The sequence below is a fragment of the Spea bombifrons genome, chromosome 2 (genome assembly GCF_027358695.1).
Source record: "Spea bombifrons isolate aSpeBom1 chromosome 2, aSpeBom1.2.pri, whole genome shotgun sequence".
Classification (NCBI taxonomy): domain Eukaryota; kingdom Metazoa; phylum Chordata; class Amphibia; order Anura; family Pelobatidae; genus Spea; species Spea bombifrons.
In genome coordinates, this window is record NC_071088.1 from 35,638,195 (window position 1) to 35,660,842 (window position 22,648).

Genomic DNA, 22,648 nt, shown 5'->3' on the forward strand with positions numbered 1-22,648 from the left:
AGCTAAACACGTTGGTACACATGAGACGCGCTCCTCTTAACGGCTCTGTTGCAGCTTTACCTCAGTACGCGAACCAAACCTTATTATTGTACCGAAAGCCACTATGCATCACCTGCATTCGTTAAAAAACTATTGAAAGTATCTAGGTGGTGCCTAGAGGCTTTCGTCACACCCACCCATCTTGCCCCGTCCTCAGACACCCCGGCTGCCGCACCCCCCTTCAGGCCTGCGCGACAGCCGTATCCGGTAGTGGAGCCTCTCACGTGACCGGCAGAAGAGCTGGTGGGCGGGGCTGAGAGAAGCCACAGTTCCCTTCGAGACCCTTGACTGCGGGTGAGAACAAGGTGGGCGCGCACAGGTTGTCATGGTGACAGGCTTAGTGCAGGGTGAGCCAGACATGAGGCTGATGCGAGTGTCTGAGGTAAAAACGAAAGTGACTGGGGGTATGTGATACCACTAACATGGTGGTGTTTTTCTCTCTAGTGCTACTTGTTTACCTGTGAAGAGGAACAATGCAGAACGTCATTAACACGGTGAAGGGCAAAGCGCTGGAGGTGGCAGAGTACCTGACACCTGTGCTCAAGGTATGACACGAGTGGGTAGAGAGCCTAGGGGTCTGGTGACATCTGTGTGGTGTTAGTGTACAGGAAGTGGTACTCTTGTCAGCTTGCACTTGGCTGCTAGAGGTGTTTTATGTTTAAATTATATGAAATCAACACAATTGTGTGTATTGACAATACACAGATGGATGATAACATTAACACAATACAAGACATGCTGGTACAAATTGATAGGAGGGCCTTGCTCTTTCAAGCTTACAATATATTAGGAGGGTAAAGGGCTACTTGAATAAGTATGATGACCCACAAGGGTCATGTTGTCTGATTATCTGGATTGTGGGAATAACTGATGGTTTATTATCAGGTGTCACGTGGTTGACATAATAGATTGAAATCTTCTTGGAACGGGGGGGGTTAGTTAGCGGCTACAGTTTGGATGTGTAGGGGAGAGTCTGATAGAATGGGGTAGGGAATTCCAGAGAACCAGTACAAGGCAAGTAAAATCCTGACTGCCTGGAAAGAAGATTTAACAGTTCAGGAGGGAAACAAGTTGTGATCAGAGTAGATATGGCAGTTAGGAGATAAGAACAGAGCATTAAGAACCCTGTAGGTAAGGGCCTGGAGAATATTATGGCGGAGGGTATGAGGGACTGGCACAGCGAGCAGTAGATGAGTAGTGGTGGGATAAGAAAATCAATCTGGCAGAGATGGTCAGAATGGATCGGGGTGGTGAAAGGCAGACGCAGGGCATCACATGATGAATTGGGTAGTTAGTGTCAAAAGCCAAATTTAAGAGGTATTTTGCACATATCCAATATGGTGTATTGTGTATATTTACATAGGCGTAGGTGTTCTTGGTAAAATAGTTCCTAAAGAAATAGAAACAGTTTTCTGTAAATGGGACTGTGTTTGTTGTACTATATACAAAGCAATGACAGCACTACAGTAATAAAAGCTCACAAATAAATCTGCAGGTTAGTAAAAAAAAAATGTAAGTAAAGTAAAAAGTAAGTGAAAATACATAATTTTGAAATTATTTTAAGAGCACTTATTACATTAATCATAATCAAAGCCATACTTGCGGTCTGACTCCCCTAACTCCTTTAACACTGCCCCACTTACTGCATATATTATAAGACAAAATGTTGAAGACTTTTGTCCATCATTACTGGATTGTCTTGGTTAAAAAGGTGCTTTAATAACATATACATTAATGATTCCCTCACAGCTTACTATATTATACTATATTTAAATGCAGTCTGTTAAAGATTTGTAGCGTAAGAGGCCTTGTGGTTTTTAAGTTAATAATTGTGTTGCTTTATGTTTTTATTTCAATAGGAATCAAAGTTTAAGGAGACGGGTGTTATAACTCCTGAAGAGGTGGGTAGAAAATGATTTTGCTTTGTTAATGATATTAGGATTGTTTCCACGTTCGTGTATATTATATTTCTTCCTTTGCGAGTGTCTAGTAAAAATTGAAACACAAGGCATATGAGAACCGAGATTTGTTTCTTTACTTAGTTCTCTAAAATGTTAAAACACTTCCCCTTTGTCCATTTGCAAGCAGAATTAGTTTTTTTTTTCTTGACTGGTTGTTGAAATTGTATAGAGATTGATATATATATATATATATAGGTTTTTTATTTGGCAAGCTCTGCGCATCTACTCTGTTTGTGCATTAGTATGTGATAATGTGTGTAGATCTTCTTGACTCTTAACAGATTGTTTATATTATGAAACATCTGTTGATCCGCTCTTGAACTAAAGGCACGTTTACTCTATTAGGGTTTTTTTCCATTTAAAGAAAAAATATATTATTGTATACTGTGGCATATATTTAGCAGTCCACTGCCTTTTAGGAAGCTTTCAAATTATAAATCAATCATTCGTCATTCCAATATTGCCAGAAAAGGCCTTTATTACACTATTTACCGTTGCTTAATAAATTGTGGAAATGTTGGTAGATTTGCTTTTGGAAGTGATATATGTGAGACTTAACATTCCTATCATGAACTAATTCTCCAATTTTCTTTCATTCCTTAACAGTTTTTGGCAGCAGGAGACCATCTAGTTCATCATTGCCCTACTTGGCAGTGGTAAGTACAGCAGGTAGAATTATATGTGAAAAGGTTTCTATGTGTGCTGCGGCTTTTCAGAGTTTCACATATATGATCATGACATCGCGCTACTGACATCCTGTGTTTTGTGGTCACGATGCATGTAGGAGAAAAAAATGTATATTCCTTCAAATAAGGATACAAACCAGAGAGGATTTGTATTGTGCATTGAATACCCATTTATGGGTTACTTGACACTGCTATTTAGTTTCACTTTCTAGGAACAAAATGTTTGGCTACTGTAAAATAATTCTTGTGATTTATTTTTGTAGATTAGATTAATGGTGCAATTTTTTTCCAGTGCACATTAAAAATCACACAGACCTCTGCCATTGCAATTTTTGTCAAGTGCCTTTAAGTATATTGTACAAAAATGCTGTAGTACAATGACCTCCCAGCTGCTGTGTAATATGCGTGCCATGCGATTTATTATTTTATTTACAAAACAAAATTACACTCTCTAGTATATTAACCCCTTAACGTCCATTGACGGGTCAGGAACGTCACGAAAAACTATTTCATTAAACAAGCTTAGAAAGTGATCTACGGGGGGGGGGACACTTTTTCTTACTTTGTTTTAAAAAATCTTTTACTCATCTGCAAAAACTAATGAAAAAACTTGCTAAATAGATTCTATTTGTCCTGCGTTTAGAAATACCCAATGTTTTTTTGCTTTTTTCTACACGTTATGGGGCAGAAAAATGTTGAAAGCAGGTCATTCTGCCCTATGTGCTATTTCAGGTATCTTTGAAGCTGGCCAATGCAATTTACCCCATGAAACCATATATTTTTGAAAACTACATGCATGGGTTTGTCCACTTTGAAGCCAGCCAATTCAAATCATACATTTTTAAAAAGTAGGCACCCTATGGGCATTTATAATGCCAATATTTTAACTCTTTCCATGCGGGAAGATATAGCGCGAATTGTAGGACTTGCTATAATATACCGTATTTGCTTGATTATAAGATGACCCCCCCCAAAAAAAATCTGAATATTAATTTAGGAAAAAAAGAAAAAGCCTGAAAATAAGACTACCCTATAGGAAAAAAGTTTTACTTGTAAATATTAATTCATGTATACAATTTTTTCATATTTAATAAAAGCTATGATTTAGAAAAATATTTTTGTTTTTATTTCCTTTTATTTGCCAACCTGTCCCCCCAGTTATGCACATCTGCCCCCAGGCTTGCCACTCTGCCCCCAGAAATGCTTTATACACCCCTATATGCCACTCTGCCCCATGATATGCCTTTTAACCCCCTATATGCCACTTTGCCCCATGATATGCCTCTGGCATATAGGGGGTTAAAAGGCATATCATGGGGCAGAGTGGCATATATGGGGGGTAAAAGGCATTTCTGGAGGCATATATACATATGATTGCTAACAGCAAGCACACTCCTATCATGTCCAGGCAGCCAGTACATGCCGGAACCTGGGCATGATAGGAGTGTGATTACAGCCTCCCCTTACACATCCATGCTATGACACACACACTCATTCACAAACATTTAAATATTAATTCACTTAATCATGCATACTTCCTCATAAACTATCTCCCACCCCTTACCTGATCTCTCGCTGGCAGACTTCTGCAGGGGCTCGACTTCTTCCCTCTGCAACTTCTCTTGTCCCGCCCCCAGAGGAAGGAGGGGAGCAGAGGCACGTGATGTGCATTCACGGGACTCTGCTGGGTTCCTGTTCCCCTGTTTCCCTGACCGGTACAAGGGACGCTGCTCGCACACTGTGCAACCAAAGCACCGGTAAGCAGCCTGGCCCTATTTGAGCTCTGATTAGAAGACGACCAGTTCTTAGTTGGCGATGCCACCTTGTTAGTGGCAGAAACGTAATTCACTTGATGGCGCTTGTGGTTGCTCTTCGGAGCAATCACAAGGCGATCGGGGTAAGGGGTTTGTGTTGCTACATGCCTCGATATCAAGGCATTTTCAGCAACACTGATTATTTTTTAGCCAGTCGCCGCCGCCGCGATGTTTCATGGTGCGGCGGCTGCCTTTTTTGGTGGGGGGGGGCTTTTCTCCCTGGAGCCGCCAGTCGCGACGAAAACGCCACAATTGCAGAGATGCAGCTATTTAACAGCAGTCCGTGCATGTACGAGCTTTGTCGTTGTTGCATTGCATCGCGATCCCGTACATGTACAAAATTAGGTAAAGTGATGGAAAATCCCCTCCAGCTTCATCAATTCAAGTGTCCTGATTTCAGAAATACCTACTTTATATAGATTCTCCATACTTTCCCAGCACTTATAGGGAACATACTGTTACATGAGATCGGGCAGCAGAAAGCCAGCAATGCTGGCTTCTGCTGTCAGGGGGGGAGTCCAGGCTGTGTCCCTGCCGCTGCATGAAGGGCAGTTCGTACCGGTACATCCATAGGAGACTGAAGGGGTTAAGCAAATAAACCTTAACAACTGTGTTATTATATTTGTAACGGGTTCACCAAGAGAGCTGTAGTAACTCCCAGAGACCACCCAGATGTTTCCTCCTGTAGTCCCTGAAATCACTTCCAGCACCAGGCAGCATGCACACCTTGGAACCCTGCTATGTGTACCCAATAAGTAGACACAACTACCTTGAATTGAGTACAGCAAGAATGAACATAGACTCGTATATCTACAGAACTGCAACATAAATTAACAGATACATTTATACAACCCAACCTTTAATTCCCCTGGCAGCAATCCTATTTATGGGATTCCTACCTGTGCTATCTTTGTTTGACAGTCAGGCTGGGGCCATCTCTGAGTACCTTGGGGCCCTGTATGACAGGTCATTCTGTCACAATATTCTTTCCTGAATTCAAACACATCAAAACAACAGAGACACTTTGTCTCAACAGCTTGTGTCTGGTTTTCTGTCAAATGGCAATTAAGTGTTGTCAGCAAATATTATGAATGAGGCACATTTTCTAAGTGACTAGAACAATAAACACAATATGACCAAAATGTGGACACCCAATCTAATTTTTGGGTTTAGGTATTTCAGCCACACCTATTGCTAATATGTGTATAAAATCAAGCACATAGACAAACATTGGCAGTAGAATGGGTTGTACTGGAGAGCTCAGTGACTTTAAACGTGGCACTTTCATAGGATGCCATCTTGGCCGCAGGTCAATTCATGAAATAATGCCGATCTACTGCGAGTGTTCTTGTGAAGTGGAAGCATCTAGGAGTAACAACACCTTTTGTCACGAAGTGGTAAGCAATTCACACTTACACAGTGGGGCTGCTGAGTGTTCAAAGGCGTAGTGTGTAAAAAAGCTCTGGTCCTCTGAAGCATTGCTAACTAAAGAGTTCCAAATTGTCTCTGGAAGCCACATCAACAGAAGCATAGTGTGTTGGCAGCACCATGCAATGGGTTTCTTTGGCCAAGAACCTGCACACAAGCCGAAGATCATTGTGGCATACCAAGTGTCGCCTGGAGTGGGACTCTGTAGCAGTGGAAACATGTTCTCTGGAGTGATGAATCATGCTTCATTATCTGGAAGTCTAATGGTCGGAATCTGGGTTTTGTGTATGTCAGGAGAACGCTACCTACCGGAATGCATAATGCCTTCTGTAAAGTTTGGTGGAGCTGAATTTCAGAGTTTGTGCTAGGTCCCTTAGTTCAATAAATACATGTTGCAAAAACCAAATTAGGGCTGCAACAACTAATCGATAAACTCGATAATGAAAATCGTTGCCAACGAATTAACCAATAGGAGTGATCGGATCATTATGGCAGCACACGGATGACCCTGCTCTACAAAGAGAGAGGGGTCATCTAGGGTAATTATGAAAAAACACAAATTATTAATAAATGAAAAAATCATAATTATTACCTGATCACTTGGTGACATTTTAAGTCGCTGATTATTGATCGGTCTCCCTGATTGATGTCAGCGGCCTAAACCTGTCACTTACAAGTAATCTGATAAAAAAAAATATTTTAAAAAATGTAAATGCACATGTTCCAGTTTTGCCCTCATAGCTTCCTCAAAAAATGCATGAACCATGCATGTGAGGCCTTGTTGGAACCGGGGGATGTTGGTAAACAAATGTGGTGTTTTCTTCCAGTGTTACACATATGCTGTGCAAGAAATAAATTGCAACATTGAAATTTATGCGTTAAAAACGCAATAAAATAATTTCCCTGTGAAGTTTGGCAGACATCAGTGAAGAAATGGCTGGCTGAAAACTGTCAAAACTACCCTAGTTGAACACCTTGACTTGTCTACTGTTCATAAATATATACTTTTATGGGGTAATTTATAGTGGGGGGCTTCCAAAATGTCCCAAATGGGATATGGGCCCAGGAAACTTTCTGAAAATTCCAAATGTGAAAACTAAAATGCGCATGTTCCAGTTTTGCCCTCGTAGCTTCCTCAAAAAATGCATGAAGGCCTTGTTGGAACCGGGGGATGTACAAAAAAATATAAAAATACCTCCAAATTTGGCAGCAATTGGCGATAAAATCCCTGTTTGAAAAATGTCAAAATGAGCCTGGTTGTACACCTTGACTTATCTACTGTTCATAAACATATAATTTTGGGGGGATAATCAGTATCTGTGACAACTATTGCAGTTATTAGACTACCATGCCAAATTTGAAAAAAATTACATTTCAAAAATGTGATGCATGCCTTGCAATATTTGCCCTATACTGGTCAAAATAGATAAAAATCCTGGCCATGTTGGGTGGTTTCCAAATCAGGACAACTTAATGAATATATTTGGGATAATTTTTTCCCATTGGTTCAATGTGTGTACAATTTGTATGTATACAAAACTGGAAAAAAATGCGTTTTTCATTTTTTCCCCACTTTTTCCAGTTTATTACCACAATGTACTACCCAGCTTAATATGGTTTCAAATGAAAGCCCTACTTGTGCTGAAAAAAACAATATATGATTTGTGTGGGTGCACCAATTGATAAGAGAGAAATTACAGTTGAAGAAAGACATGGCAAAAACACAAAAACGGCTCCGGTCCTTTAGCGACACGTTAGCATCAAAATCCCGGTCCTGAAGGGGTTAATAAGGTTAACTTAAGGTGCAGTTAGAGGTAAAGGGGGACAAACTGAGGGGAATCTAAATCCTGGGGGCAGTGAAGATTAGCCCTATATTTATTTATAAAAGTATTGTGTCTGTGAACGAGTCTGCAAATCTATGAGTGCACTATGGCATATCAGGGGGGTATACGGCATACCTGGGGAGGACGGAGTGACATATCTGGGGGTATAAGGCATATAGGGTATATAAGGCATATTTGGGGAGGGTGGAGTTGCATGTCTGGGAGGGCAGTGTGGCAAGCCTGGGCTCAAATGTGCATACTGGGGGCAGGTTGGGAAATAAAAACAAGAAATGCATTTTATCAAAGTTTTTTTTTTTTATCCGATTAATCAAAAAAATAATCGGCCAACTAATCGATTATGAAAATGATCGTTAGTTGCAGCCCTAAACCAAATGCAATACAACGTCCAAATATCCCCACCTGTGACTATTTTGATCCTGATAAATACTCTCTATCAGTGTATGTGCTCTAAAAATATCGACGCATATCTGAGCTAGGTTTTATATTGCCATTTGCATCATTGCTAACAAGCTGTGCACTTAATAATTAATGTGAATGTGGTATGACCCCTTTCGTTTCTACTTAATAAGCCAACAGTGACTAAATAATTTATCATGAAAGTGTGTGCACTAGGGCTGCAACTAACGATTATTTTAATAATCGATTAATCGGCCGATTATTTTTTCGATTAATCGATTAATCGGATAAAAAAAAACAATATGCAAATTTTTCGTTTATTTAAAAGAATTTAATGAACTGGATGTTAAAAAACAACTTAAAATTTACATTAACATTCTTATTTTGTTATGATGTAATAAAAAACAATATTTTCAAAGTACAAGAACCCAAACACAATATTTATGAAACAAAATAACCCCAAACATTCTGAAAAGAGGTGGACTATTACTGTTCAAGAAACTTTGCCCCAGCACTTTGCACTTTGCACCCAGCACTTTGCACCCAGCACTTTGCACCCAGCACTTTGCACCCAGCACTTTGCACCCAGCCCTGGCACTTTGCACCCAGCACTTTGCACCCAGCACTTTGCCCCAGCCCTGGCACTTTGCATCCAGCACTTTGCACCCAGCATTCAGCACTTTGCACCAGCACTTTGCACTTTGCACCCAGCCCTGGCACTTTGCACCCAGCACTTTGCACCCAGCCCTGGCACTTTGCACCCAGCACTGGCACTTTGCACCCAGCACTTTGCACTGTGCCCCTGCACCCAGTCTCTAACTCTGCCCTGCACCCAGCCCTGCCCCCACATTCTGCCCTGCCCCCACACTCACACTCTGCCCTGCACCCACTCTGCCCTGCACCCACACTCACACCCTGCCCTGCATCCCCACCCCCACTCTGCCCTGCACCCAGTCTCCCACTCTGCTCTGCACCCACACTCACACCCTGCATCCCCACCCCCACTCTGCCCTGCACCCAGTCTCCTGCCCTGCACCCCCCACCCCCACTCTGCCCTGCACCCCCACCCCCACTCTGCCCTGCACCCACACTCACGAACCGCTCTGTGCGAATGGAGCCACTCGCACAGAGCGAACCGCTCTGTGCGAATGGAGCCACTCGCACAGAGCGAACCGCTCTGTGCGAATGGAGCCACTCGCACAGAGCGAACCGCTCTGTGCGAATGGAGCCACTCGCACAGAGCGAACCGCTCTGTGCGAATGGAGCCACTCGCACAGAGCGAACCGCTCTGTGCGAATGGAGCCACTCGCACAGAGCGAACCGCTCTGTGCGAATGGAGCCACTCGCACAGAGCGAACCGCTCTGTGCGAATGGAGCCACTCGCACAGAGCGAACCGCTCTGTGCGAGTGGAGCCACTCGCACAGAGCGAACCGCTCTGTGCGAGTGGCTCCATTCGCACAGAGCGATTCGCTCTGTGCGAGTGGCTCTGTGCGATCCGTGCACATAGACATGAAGAATACTTACCTCCGGAACGCGTCACATCCGTCACGTAGCTAAAAGAAGGCGGAGACTGCAGAGCGTGTAGCAGAAGCGGGGAACGCTCGCGGAGGTAAGTAAAAGGAGCCGAGTGCTCCAACAACGAATTGATCACTCGATTAATCGATAACGGAAATCGTTATCGATGATTTCCGTTATCGATTATTATCGATTTTATCGATTCGTTGTTTCAGCTCTAGTGTGCACCACAAAGTAGTATAAAAATACGGGCCCCAACATGTGCTGTGCAGGGTGTATTTATTACATCATAACAACAACAGATTAGGGGTTGATTTCGATTGTATTTGTTTGTCTGTATTTTATAAGCATTTGTTTGATTTTAGTGTTTATCACTTTAACACAATTTATTTAATTCAGGGCAACTGGTGAAGAGTCGAAAATAAAGCCATATCTACCGAGTGAGAAACAGTTTCTATTGACAAAAAATGGTATGTCATGCATACTTTTATTTAGCCAACGTGTACACATTTCAGAAGAGGCACTAATCTGAGTATTCAGAACTAATTTATTTTAATATGCATGTGTTGATTTGGCAGTAAATTATGACTCCAGTCAGCTATTGTTCCTATATGCTTGTGTGATCTTAATAAATACAATAGCTGAAAACTTTGTGAGAAAATGTTTAGTTCAAAAACCTTTAAAATTCCTTCAGAGCCTTTTATTGTCTAGTTACACTAGTTACCTTGCGTTATTGCCAAGGAGCAGTAGTGGACACAGTTGCCCTTCAGTCGGTGGGAAAAAAAACAGCTACGGAGGTTGGCTCTGGCCAAAGTGTGTTATTCATTAGCTTTCTGTCTTTAAGCCCTATCATGTCTCCTTGCCCTACCCTTACAAGGTAGACAAAACCAAATGGGAAAGGTAGGAATAATTTGGGAGAGGATCATCCACATTATGTAGGCAGACATTTAATGTGTGTTTTAAATTACAGGATGGTGTCCTATCAGCAGGGTTCAGGATTAAATGCTACCAGCATTCATACTTTCTAGTGACACGCTTGTATACTAAGTAGGTTATTATACCAGTAAGACAAAACGCTATGCTGAGCAAAAGGAAAACAAAGAGACTGTAATAGACTCAATCTAAAGCTAATTTTTTTTTTTTTAATTTTTATTTATTTTTTGCATGGGGTTTTCACTCCAACCACTGATTCCCTTTAAGTTTAGTCTTTGAACAACACTAATATACATATCTGTCTATCAGTACCATAGAGCTCATTTAATTGATTTGCTGCCTTTTTAGTGCCATGCTACAAAAGGTGTAAACAGATGGAGTATTCAGATGAGCAAGAAGCGATCATAGAAGAGGATGATGGAGATGGAGGCTGGGTAGACACTTTTCACCATTCAGGTTTGTCTCCAAAACAATCAAATTGTTACATGTCACAAGGTATTTATTTCAGGCATAGCATAAATTCATGTGTAAATGGCATAGTTATGTGAGATACTTCTTTGCCCGGTGGCAGTTTCATAACGCATTGAGGGATGTATGGAATATGTTGTAATAAATATTAGCATTTTATTTATTAATAAATTAATTATGAGCCATCTAGGTGCTAGGTGTTTGCTGTTTAATCAGTGAGATAAAACTCACTCAAAATAAATAAACGCCAGTATCTCTAGTACGATATACCGATATTTAACATCTATTCAAAGCATGACTACAACTAAGCTTTTGCCAAAAAACAGTATGTTTGTGTATATACTTGCACCTTTTCTCTTTAACTTTTTTCAAATTTGTAATAAGCAGGTGTGAGCGGTATCACAGAAGCAGCGAAAGAAATAACCCTTGAGTCCCAGGTAACACCCATTTGCTAAAATGTTAAAATAAATAACATTTAAATAATTAATGTTGTGAAATGGTGTCACAAAAAGAATGTAAGTTATAATAAACTAGAATTCATGGTACATGTGAATATACAAGGCTCATACTAGCGATACTAAGGTTAACTGGCTCCAGCACCGTGGAGGCAGTGGTCTTTTCAGATACCTGCACAAAAAAGCATCCCATTGATTTCAGTTGAAGCACTTTCCTGCTATTGATTGGCTGCTTCACTGAGGAAAATGTATATTTTCTTCAGTGGGGCTGAATGTCCATTTAAGTTAAAAACGTAACGTAAGAACTCCCCTTTGTCATTTAAAGTGGCATTGTTGCTTCAACATACATTACTGCAAAGTGGTATTCGCCCCTTCCTGATTTCTTCTATTTTTTCATATTAGACAAAGATAACCTCAGTAAACACAAAATGAGATTTTTTTTATGATAGTTTTTTCCTTCTATACATGAAATTATCAACACAACCTGGCCCTATGTAAAAAAGTAATTGCTGCCTTAGTTACTAAATCAACCAATTTAATTAATAATTGGGTTCAATTTGACTAGATACACCCAGGCGTGAGTGCTGGCAGCCTTGTTGAGTTTAAACATTTAAATAGAACCTGTCTTGCAAGGCAATATCGGCTAAAAGGTCTCCAAAAGCAGCACATAATGTCGTGATTGTAAGAACAGATGAAAAGCAAAGTCCTTAACATATATCTGTGGGGAAAAGGTTCCAAGCCATTTCTGGGACTCCAGCACACAGCAGTGAGAGAGCTATTATCTAACAACAGAGAAAACTTGCAACAGTAGTGAACTTTTCCTGGGGTGGCCTACTAAATTTATAACGTGTAAAGGACTTCAGGCCTTGCTTGCCTCCGGTAAAGCCAGTGTTCAAGATTCTACAAAAAGAAAGAGCCTGCAAAAAAAGCATCCTTGGTTGAGTTGCAAAGAAAAAACTGCTGGCCAAAAAGAACACAAAGGCTTGTCTTATGTTTGCCAAAAAAACCATCTTGATTCTGTTGGGATAATATTTTGTGGACTGATGAGTCAAAAATGTAACTTTTTGGAAGACTTGTGTACTGTTACATCTGGTCTAATGCTGATACAGCATTTCACAATTAAAAAAAAATACCAGCAGTTAAACATTGTGGTGGTAGTTTGATCGTCTGGGGCTAGTTTGCTGCTTCAGTACCTGGAGACCTGCCCTAATTGATGGAACCATACTAGAAAATTCTGAAGGAGAATGCTCAAACACAATTGGGTTATGCAGCAGGATAATGATCAGAATCACACAAGCAAGTCCACATCCATATGGCTCAAAAGAAACAAAATGAAAGCTTAGTCAAAGTCCTGACTTGCATATGGCTAAGATGCTGTGATACGACCTTAAAATAAGGCAGTTCATGTTCAAACACCAGTCTGGGTATGTCCACTAAGCAGAGGAGGATTCACTAATAAACTTAGATACGGCACTAAAAAGTACTCACAGCCAATAGAGGTCAGACTTGCGGGAGGGCAGTGAAGGAATAATTCAGTACGACTATAGAAAATACGTTGTGTAATCCAATGGGAGAGCCAGGGTTTGGTACACAAGTAAGCAGGATCAGCAAGGTATGAAATACATGGCAGAGAGATGAAGGTATTCCAGTAAGACAGCCAGGGTTTGGTACACGGGTAAGAAGAGATAGCAAAATACAATAGGATGGTAAGGGAAATTGTGACTGCAATAAACTTGCAACTGAGCTTGAAATAAAGAACAAGCACTGTCCTGAAAGAAAACCGCTCATGTATACTGCTGTAGGATGACATACGGTAGGGGAGCTTGCTGAATGTGAGAAGGAGGTTGGGGCGGCAAAACCCTCCAATGTGGCTGAACAAGTCTGCCAAGAAGAGTGGGCCAAAATTCCTCCACAGTGATTAAAAAGACTCATTGCCAGTTAGCTCAAAGGGTTTTGATTGCAATTGCTGCCACTAAAGGTGGCACAACCAGTTATTAGGTTTAGGGTAGCAATTACTTTTTCACATTGGTGATATAGAATTTGAGTAACCATTTAGCTTCAATAAATGAAATGATCATTTAAAAGCTGCCTTTTGTGCTTAGTCGCATGGCCTTTGTCTTTTATTAAAATTAACTTGATGACGTGAAACATCTTATTGTGACAAATAAGTAACAAAAGAAATTGGGTAGGGACAAATATTTTTTACAGGACTGTAGGTTAATCAAGTATGAAAGCAAGACTTTCAATTATGTATGTGAAGTTTGGGAAGTTGTCTGTGTTTTATTGAAACATAGATTTGACAGCAGATAAGAATGTTGTTCTTGTATAAGACTCAGATCTTAACCCCTTAAGAACCAATGATGTGCCTGGCACGTCATGGCATTAAACGCGTAAACGGTGTTCCTGTAATGTCGAGGCATTCAGCAACACAGAAATCGGCTCCAAAGTCCCCATCTGAGGAATTAGTCGTGTTCAAAGATGTCCCAACTAGGACATAGAGGCAGGATTACATGGTTTGAAAAAAATGGTTTTGAAATAGCAATATTCTTCTTGAGTTTATTACCCTATAACTTGCAAAAAAAAAAAAACATAAAACCATTGGGTATTTCTAAACTCAGGACAAATATTAGAATCTACTTAGCATGTTTTTGTATGTTTTTCAAATTTTCACCATATTATTTTTTTAAAATAGCAAATTAGTTGATATAATCAACTAATATAATAAGATTCTGTAGTATACTTGCTATCGTGCTAATATTTTTTGTTGTCCCTTCTTACTTGGCTGGATATCCCTTATGATATGATGTAATACCCACTGCCACAAAAATATGGAACTAATCAAACTCCAGAAATGAAATAAACTTTTAGTATATATTCAAATGTAATTTTACTTGTGTTGCAGAAACAAATGCAACTTTACTGAAACCAAAGACCAAACTAAAAACCACTTTTAGGTATAAGTTAGATATTACTGTTTGTGATGCACTGAACCGGTTTTTTTATTTTTTTTGCATTTATTTGAACAATTAAAGTTGTGCTTTTGTGTATTTAAAATCAGGATAGTGGGAAATCAACACAGAAACCTTCGGTTTATGATGAAGACGACGATGATGATGGAGAAGCAGCTGATATGGAGGGTAAGTTTATGAGCTATCATGAAAACTGATAATGGGTATATTGTCCTTACTATTGTATTTGTAAGTTTTTTTTTCTGGGGTGATTTTCTCTTCATTCCTCGCAAATTTGTTTTTTTCTTTTCTTACTGACATCAAACTACAACCAGCACTAGCAGATAATTGTGTTTTTGCCAAGGCTGCATGATTTATGGCATGGCAATTTGGCCATTCATCTCCTCTGTCTGCTTGGTTAATGTGGGGAGAGCAGCAGGGTCCACTCGATCTTGGTTAATGTAGGGAGAGCAGCAGGGTCCACTTGATCTTGGTAAGACATTTCCACATTCCTGCTGAAAAGAAATTGCTTTGAGCAACTCTTGGAGTTGTGTGTAGCAATTTCAGCTTGATGTATCCAAGCTGCTCACAAATAAAAACATAAAGAATGCAGGTTCCGTCTCCAATATAGCTTTGTTGGTATTATTTTTCTCTTCCATTTTATTAGTTTCACTTCTGACCGTTAATAAGGAAGAACGTTTTAATATGATCTTTTACAACATAATACTCTTCATTGAGCTCTGTTCCAATGCAGGTCATTATCCATGCAGTGGACAATGCCTCTCAGATTAAAAGTTTTTTTTGTAATGAATACTAGTCTTAAACAGAGACAGTCTTTTGTCACTAACATTCCCTTCAAAGAAGGATGCATATTTAGGCGCTATGTGCATACTGTATTGTGCATTCTTTAAAAATGAAAAAAGGAAAAGTTACCTGACCTAGATGCTGCTGCAGCTGACCCCCTCCTCTGTGGCTTTTTTCTACTTGAAGCTGGCAAGCAAAGAAAAGCCACTCCTTTGTAGTATAATGTATAATCTTTTCATTAGAAATTGTTTCTTTACTAGTGTATAGTTATCAACCTAATCAAATAAAAAAAAAAAATCTTGACTCATTTATATTTTTTTTATTAAAACATATTCTTAAGTTCTTAAGTTTTCTTGGGTAAGTATAAGGCCAAAGCCTGTTGTGTCACAAAACAAATCAACAAGTTCTCTTTGTGACTCTTTGTTCTTATCTGAAGCTTTGTGTCCAAATCACATAGCAGGAAATGTTAGGACTACATTTTTACTTTTTTTAAGTTATTATTATTATCTTTTATTTATATAGCGCCAACAATGTACGCAGCACTTAATACAATACGTATATTCAAGGGGTATGACAAGACGAGAATTTACAGACTAAGACAAACCGATACATTCGGTGGAGAGAGCCCTGCTTACAATCTTAACCCCTTAAGGACAATGGGCGGTCCCTAAACCCATTGACAACAATGCATCATTAAGGGGTTAATTAGCTATCCCTTTAAAGTGGAATAGTTCTCTATTGGAGTGTGATATTAATCATGCAGTATAAATCCTAGTTTGCATGTTATATTTGAAGGTTTTTTTAAAACGTTTCTGAATTTATAACCATTTCAGTGACTTTAACATAACAACTGTGGAACTCACTAAGGAACCATAAAGCAGATACTCAACACCTTCCTGTTTACATTTATTATTACCAGTGATACATTGTTTTGAATATCTAACTTATTATTTTTCACTGGTAAACCCCATGGGCCAGAGCTTTTTTGGCATTTTTGCTAAGTGGATATTCGGACACAATTTTCGTATTTTACTTTTAGTGTGCCCACACATATTGTCCTGCCTGTTACTATGCATAAAATATAAGAAAAATAAAAAGCACATTTCCCAGTTTTATCTGCGATGTTGTTTATGCACCTAAATTGGGCACCTAAAGAAAAAGAAATGCTCAGAATGTATTAACTTGTTCAGACGGTTGCAGGTCAGATATAAGAGGGTGTGACTGACGTTTGGCCAGGTACAGATCGTGTGGTTTAGAGGGTGTAGGCTATTTCACCAAAGTCAATTCGACAGACTTGATGTAGCCATTTCAGTAACAAACATCCAACTTAAAAAGTTGTGTTTTTGGGGGGTTTTAAGGGTAAGATATGTGGAGCTAAAAAAAAGTGACCACTTTCTATATCTACTTCCTTTTTTTTTTTAAACTGGCTTTCACAGTTATTTTAAATTTTTTTTATGTCCCCCCCCAAAAAAAAAACCAAGGCAGTGTTCTTATTTGCGGGGGCCTGTAAGGGCAATTACGTTAGAGTTTTGGTGTCTTGCTGCAGACTTTGCGGGGGCTTTGTGGTACTAGGAGGAACCCTGCATGAAATGGTTTTGATGAACAAACTCTTCTCACATGCTTATTATTATTCAAGATGCACTGGGGTTTTCTGTTATATGGGTAGAAGAGGCGGTTTTGGCTGTACCAATGCCTGGGTTCTGTTGTGTGGGAACCCTTTCTGGTTTTTTTTTAATTCTCTACTTGTACAGGTGCTTTAGTAAAAATGTATTTTGAAATCTTTACACTGGCATATTAGCATATAGGTCATAGACTATTGATAAACAATGATGAAAGGTGTTCCCATGTTGAGTAGTCTGGTAAATGCAGGTGAGGATATAGCCTTTCATTTTTCACATTATTTGTGTGTTTTAATCCCATATCTGGAAGGTTTTGAGGACATCTTCCGCCTGTACTACAACCTCATTAGCAATGTATCAGAGGAAAATATAGAAAGTGGAGTAGGTGTTCATATATGAACCAAGGCAGTAGATGAATGAAGTTTTGCTCCGGTATAAGTTAATTATTTTTTATTGTGAGCATAACGATGTTAATAGCCAAAACTATTTCATTTCTCCAGTTCTAACTGGTTTAAAAGTAGTCCTTTCACTGGTGATGCTAGGATTTGCAGTAAGTGAGGGTATATCAGAATCTACCACATTTGGAGCAATCCATTTTGACTTGCCGGGTATAAGCTTGAGTAGATACCTTCCATTTAATCCTCAGAGGTTGACAGAATAGCTGTTGGGGTAGTTAATGCACGTAGGAGGAAAAAAGATACACTATATTCAGACCAAATTAAGTGGAGGACCTCAGCTGTAAAATGTAAAATAATTTACTCTAAGCACAAAAGATAGCAAATGTCAGTGTTAATCTAAATGATATATTGAAAGTCTACTAACCTATTTAAAGAATCTATAAAGAGACAAATAGAACTATGATTTTGATTTCTGTAATCGAAGATGATTTACTTTAAACCTGATCTATACAGTATGATCTTTTAAATGATAATTTTGAATATTTCCTTTATTAAAGATATTATTCCTTTTATGCTTCAGCTTATGAAGAAAGTGGATTACTGGAAAATGATGATGTAAGTGGAAGACCTACTATTTATTGTGAACATGCACCTGATGTTTTTCTTATGCAACATAGACTAAGAGAATTGTCACTAAAATTCACAGTTTTTAAGTATTGACACACCATTCACGGCAGAGTGTATGTTATTGCTTTTATTTTAATTGCAAATGTCTTTCCAGGCCACTGTAGACACCAGCAAAATCACAGATGCCTGCAAAACAAAATCTGATCTTGGAGGCGAAGATGCAATTTTGCAGACTAGAACTTATGACCTGTATATCACATATGACAAGTATTATCAGACACCAAGACTTTGGTTATTTGGTTATGATGAGGTATGTCCCTTATAAAATATAGTTTTTCTTTTAAAAGGGCAATTTAAGAATTTAATTATTCTTTCACTGGTGTAAAAGTGCCTTGTCTTCAAGAAAAATATAGAAGTCATAGGATTATTTCTCAAAAGAAATGTTTTTATTTATCTTGTTTCCCTTTTTATTCCTCATTTAATCATTTGTCACTTATTTTTTTATGAGCGATTCTATAAATGTTAAATATATACCTGAATTATATTACCAACACTCTACAAATTAAAATCAATAGAAACATTAAATGCTATTATTATGCATAGAAACAAAAATATTTTACTGTGTAGGTACTGAAATGAAATAATTCACTGTTACAATGTACATTTCCTGAGAAAAATCAGAATTGGGAAAACAATGTTTGTTTTATTATGTGGCAGAAATGTTATGTGTGTGTTTTGTGTCTGTGTCCTGATATGTTTAATTGGGTTGCTCGTGATTACTATTCTTGAATACATACTGTAAATTCCTATATATATATATATATATTACTCGCGTGTTTCCCTAAGGCTTGGTTTCCATTGGGTTTTTTTTTGCTAAAAACGCCTATAAAAACCCCAATAGCGCCACCTGGCGTTTTTTTTGTGAAAAACGGCTGCAGCCAGATGTTAGCTGTAATTCAATAGGAAATCGCAAAATGCCATTTCCACTTGGCGTTTTTCTGTTTGGCGTTTTTTCAGTCCTCTGGCGTTTTTCTGCTTTTTTGGGCTCTGTGGCAGTTTTTCAAAACTGCAGCATGTTGACACTCTGGCGTTTTTTGCAAGAAATCTTGGCTTTTTTTCTCCAATAGAAGTCTATGGGAGAGAAAAAACGCCATGAAAAAGCCATGTGGGTTTATTGCCTTGGCGTTTTTTATGGCGTTTTTTCCACAGTTACAATGCAGAGGATGGACCCAGTATCTGTGTGTCCTACGAGAAATAGGCTGAAAACAAACAGTTTCACACAAAACAAAGTCCTGGACTGGTTCATATTGAATTTTACACAATTTGGAACAAACATGCCATTACAAACAAACATACGCGACCGGATCCTGCGTGCCAAAAGCAACAGCAAACAATTTGCACCATCATTTGGGGCCAATCTTCCCAGAGGAGCAGACATTCGGAATAAAGCATGCCTTACAAACCACAGAAAAGAGACAAAAGGGTCTACCAAGTAAATGACATCAGGAGAGGGCAGATACTTGCCATTTATCCTAATCCCTTTTAGCTGGGTGAAACTTCTAACTTGTAAAGGCTGGAAAAACTGCCTAAGGTCAAAAAAAGCAATTTCCACAGAAAGGCTAAAACGCCAGAAAAAACTGCAGAAAAAACGCCAAAACGCAGGTAAATGCAGTGGCAGTTTTCTTGGCAGTTTTCCTGGCGTTTTTCATCAAGAAAAAAACGCCGGACAAAAACCCAAGTGGAAACCTAGCCTTATACATGAACAAAATAACATGAACTCTGGGTACGTTTTTTTTTTTTTCTGAAAATGTATTTTTTGCTTACACTTAATTCCTCATATTTTACTGTGCTTTTTGTTTGTTATGTTGTGAAACTCTTTTTGTATTTACAGTGTCTTCATTATTATTCCTAGCAACGTCGGCCATTGACCGTAGAAGACATGTATGAAGACATTAGCCAAGATCATGTGAAGAAAACTGTGACGATTGAGAATCACCCCAACCTCCCACCACCACCAATGTGCTCTGTCCATCCTTGCAGGTAACCACCCCATGCAAAGTCCAAAAATATAAAAAATGAAAAATACAAAGATTTTTTATGAGCAAGTCTTTGTAGTATCTTACAACAAAATCCTGACATGGAAAGAGTTAAGCTACTGAAATATCCATGGGGTGTCTAGTTTTCAGCTGGATTCAACAATAAAGCAGATTTAACAATTTTAAAAAAAAAATGCTCACCTTCAAAATGTATCCTTTTTAGAGTGGTATCACTGTGCTCAGGAGATGTTGCTGAACACATATTGGGGGGGGTGTCTGGAAGATCATACCTAAAGTACAATGTGTGTGAAAAAAATACTACCACAAACCTTGAGAAAACCTGGTGGTAGAATTAGTGCATAGGAAGAGTTAAAATATCAGTATTTGAAATATACCGGGGCGTCTAGTTTTCAAAAATATATGTTTTTATTGGGTAAGCAGAATTGGGCGACTTCAAAGATACCCCAAACAGGACATGGAGGAGGGATGAACAGATGTCAAAATTCCAAATTGAAAAATGCGCACCTCCCAAATGTGGCCCCTTAGCCCTCAAACAACCAGACAAACCTATGCATGGGTGGAATCACTGTACTCAGACGATGCTGTTGTGAACAAAAAAAAAACCCACACAAAATACTACCGCAAACTTTGACTAAGGCTGGTGGTAGAATTAGTGCATGGAAAAAGTTAAAATACTAGCATTTGAAGTAACCGCTAAACGGGAGTACTGCAAAAATGTTATAACAGCCGCGGTTACAAAGGGTATTCGATCCCTAAGGGGTTAAAAGTAGGACCGACTTCTCCTGAACAAAATGATGTATAATTTCTGTGGATTAAATATGGAAAAGGGGAATCTTGGTTTATCAAGAAATGACAAAAAATATTTTAATCCTTTGGTTATGAAAACTGTAGGGGTTAAGTCTCTTTATTGTGTTCTCCTTGTTGACTGCACTAGGCAGATATTTTTTTAAATAAATAGTACCCTGTTTAACTAGGTAAACACTAGTTCAACTTTGGCGCAATTTGGTAGAAATATTCTATTGGTTTTGATTGAATTTTCTGCTGTTTGCTTTCTAGTATGTTTGTCCTTATTTTTATGTCTATGTAAAAATAAATAATGATGAGAAGGAAAACCAACCAAATAGTTCAGAACTGTCACACTTTTGTTTCTTGCCATCAGACATGCAGAAGTTATGAAGAAAATAATTGAAACAGTCGCTGAAGGCGGAGGTGAATTGGGAGTGCATATGTATCCTTTGGTATTATTAATTTAGCCCCATTGCTTGCTTACCTGTCAGTTCCAGCACTGGCTGGGGGAACATAGCAGGATGGGTCTATTGAGACCTCGATGGGAGAACTTTTCCACTACTGATTAGCAGCAGGCAATCTGTGGCACAAATCACCAGACTCGTGGAGATGGGGAGCTACATCTTTTTATTAAGAAAAAAAAACATCTAAAGAATCCATATTTAAGTATTCAGTGTTTTAATATGCATTAATCTTTCGTATGGCTGGCTGGGACATTAAACTATCCCTTCGATGAAACTTTCCAAACTAGGAGCAGTTGTCATGTGAATGACAATGTCAAATTTTGTGGCAAAAAGGCTAGGATCTCTGAAATCCATCCTTCAAACTACCAGTAATCTGTACATTTGTGGCAGACCTGAAATGATCCTCACGTGTTTCTTGCAAATCAACACTTACCTTTCCATCTTTCCATTACAGCCTGTCAATAGCAATGTAGACAAAAAAAAGGTATGATTTTCGGTTTTGAAAAGTGCAGATGAATCTGAAAGGCTTGAGACAAGAAGAGACTGGAACCTTGGTTATGGACATAATATAATATATTATGTATAGCAACCTTGTCCTCCTATTATTAAGATATGTTATTTTTTTTAATAGCAATAATGCAATAATAATTTACTTTAGGTATGTAATGTAACTTGTTAGAGAAAGCTTTTTCCTTAATTGCTTTTTTCCAGGTACCTTCTTATTTTTCTAAAGTTTGTACAAGCGGTCATCCCCACCCTAGAATATGATTATACAAGACATTTTACAATGAACTGAAATATAACATGCTGAAATGCAATTACAACAGCTGATTTTTAAAGACAGTTACATACCATGTCTTTTTTTTTGGTTTTCCCATACATAAAAATATGCAAAGTTTCTTTAATGTATTATAAGCTTATTTGATTAAATACCTGCATTTAAACAAAACTGTTTGCCTATCCTTGCCTATCACCCAAATTAATAATAAATTAAAGGGGGATTGTAGAGTTTTTTTTCCATTTGGGGAAAAAAGTTGCCTTAGGGCATGGTCAAGTGTTTCATGTGTTTCATAAATACAACTGAACTCTACACTGGCTTCTTGATTCTTTTCTGAGAATCAGCTTCCCGTTTTTATTGACTAAATATTACAAAAATAATGTTGCAAAAGTGTAATGTCACAATTTTTACTTGTTTCAAGGTTACACACATTTGCTAAAGGGAGAGTTATAAGAAGACTTTGTAGGAGAATTCTGGTTCCAACTCCTTGACTTCACTATAAATCTTGAAGGTCTTACCCCGGTATGTTTTTGCTGCAGGAAGAACTTGCCTGGCCCCGTATAATTCCTAGTTTAAATTGGTGAGAACCAACAAAGCCACAAATACCTTGCAAACTCCCCTGACCAC

General features: G+C 38.7%; 1 protein-coding gene across 3 annotated transcripts; it reads left to right on the top strand.

The window, feature by feature from the left end:
- Nucleotides 1-227: 227 nt before the first annotated feature.
- On the top strand, nt 228-22,192 carry ATG3 (autophagy related 3). Of its 3 annotated transcripts, none has more exons than XM_053457484.1 (13): nt 228-333; nt 484-584; nt 1,899-1,940; nt 2,607-2,656; nt 10,084-10,154; nt 10,966-11,073; nt 11,473-11,522; nt 14,599-14,677; nt 17,890-17,924; nt 18,091-18,246; nt 19,849-19,976; nt 21,153-21,221; nt 21,955-22,192. In XM_053457484.1, exons 2-13 carry the CDS (start codon nt 513-515, stop codon nt 22,037-22,039), a joined length of 945 nt encoding a protein of 314 aa, XP_053313459.1. In that variant the 5' UTR covers nt 228-333; nt 484-512; the 3' UTR covers nt 22,040-22,192. The 3 variants fall into 3 exon arrangements, with proteins under 3 accessions (XP_053313459.1, XP_053313457.1, XP_053313456.1); XM_053457482.1 differs by having other exon boundaries at nt 231-344; XM_053457481.1 differs by having other exon boundaries at nt 284-386.
- Nucleotides 22,193-22,648: the final 456 nt, after the last annotated feature.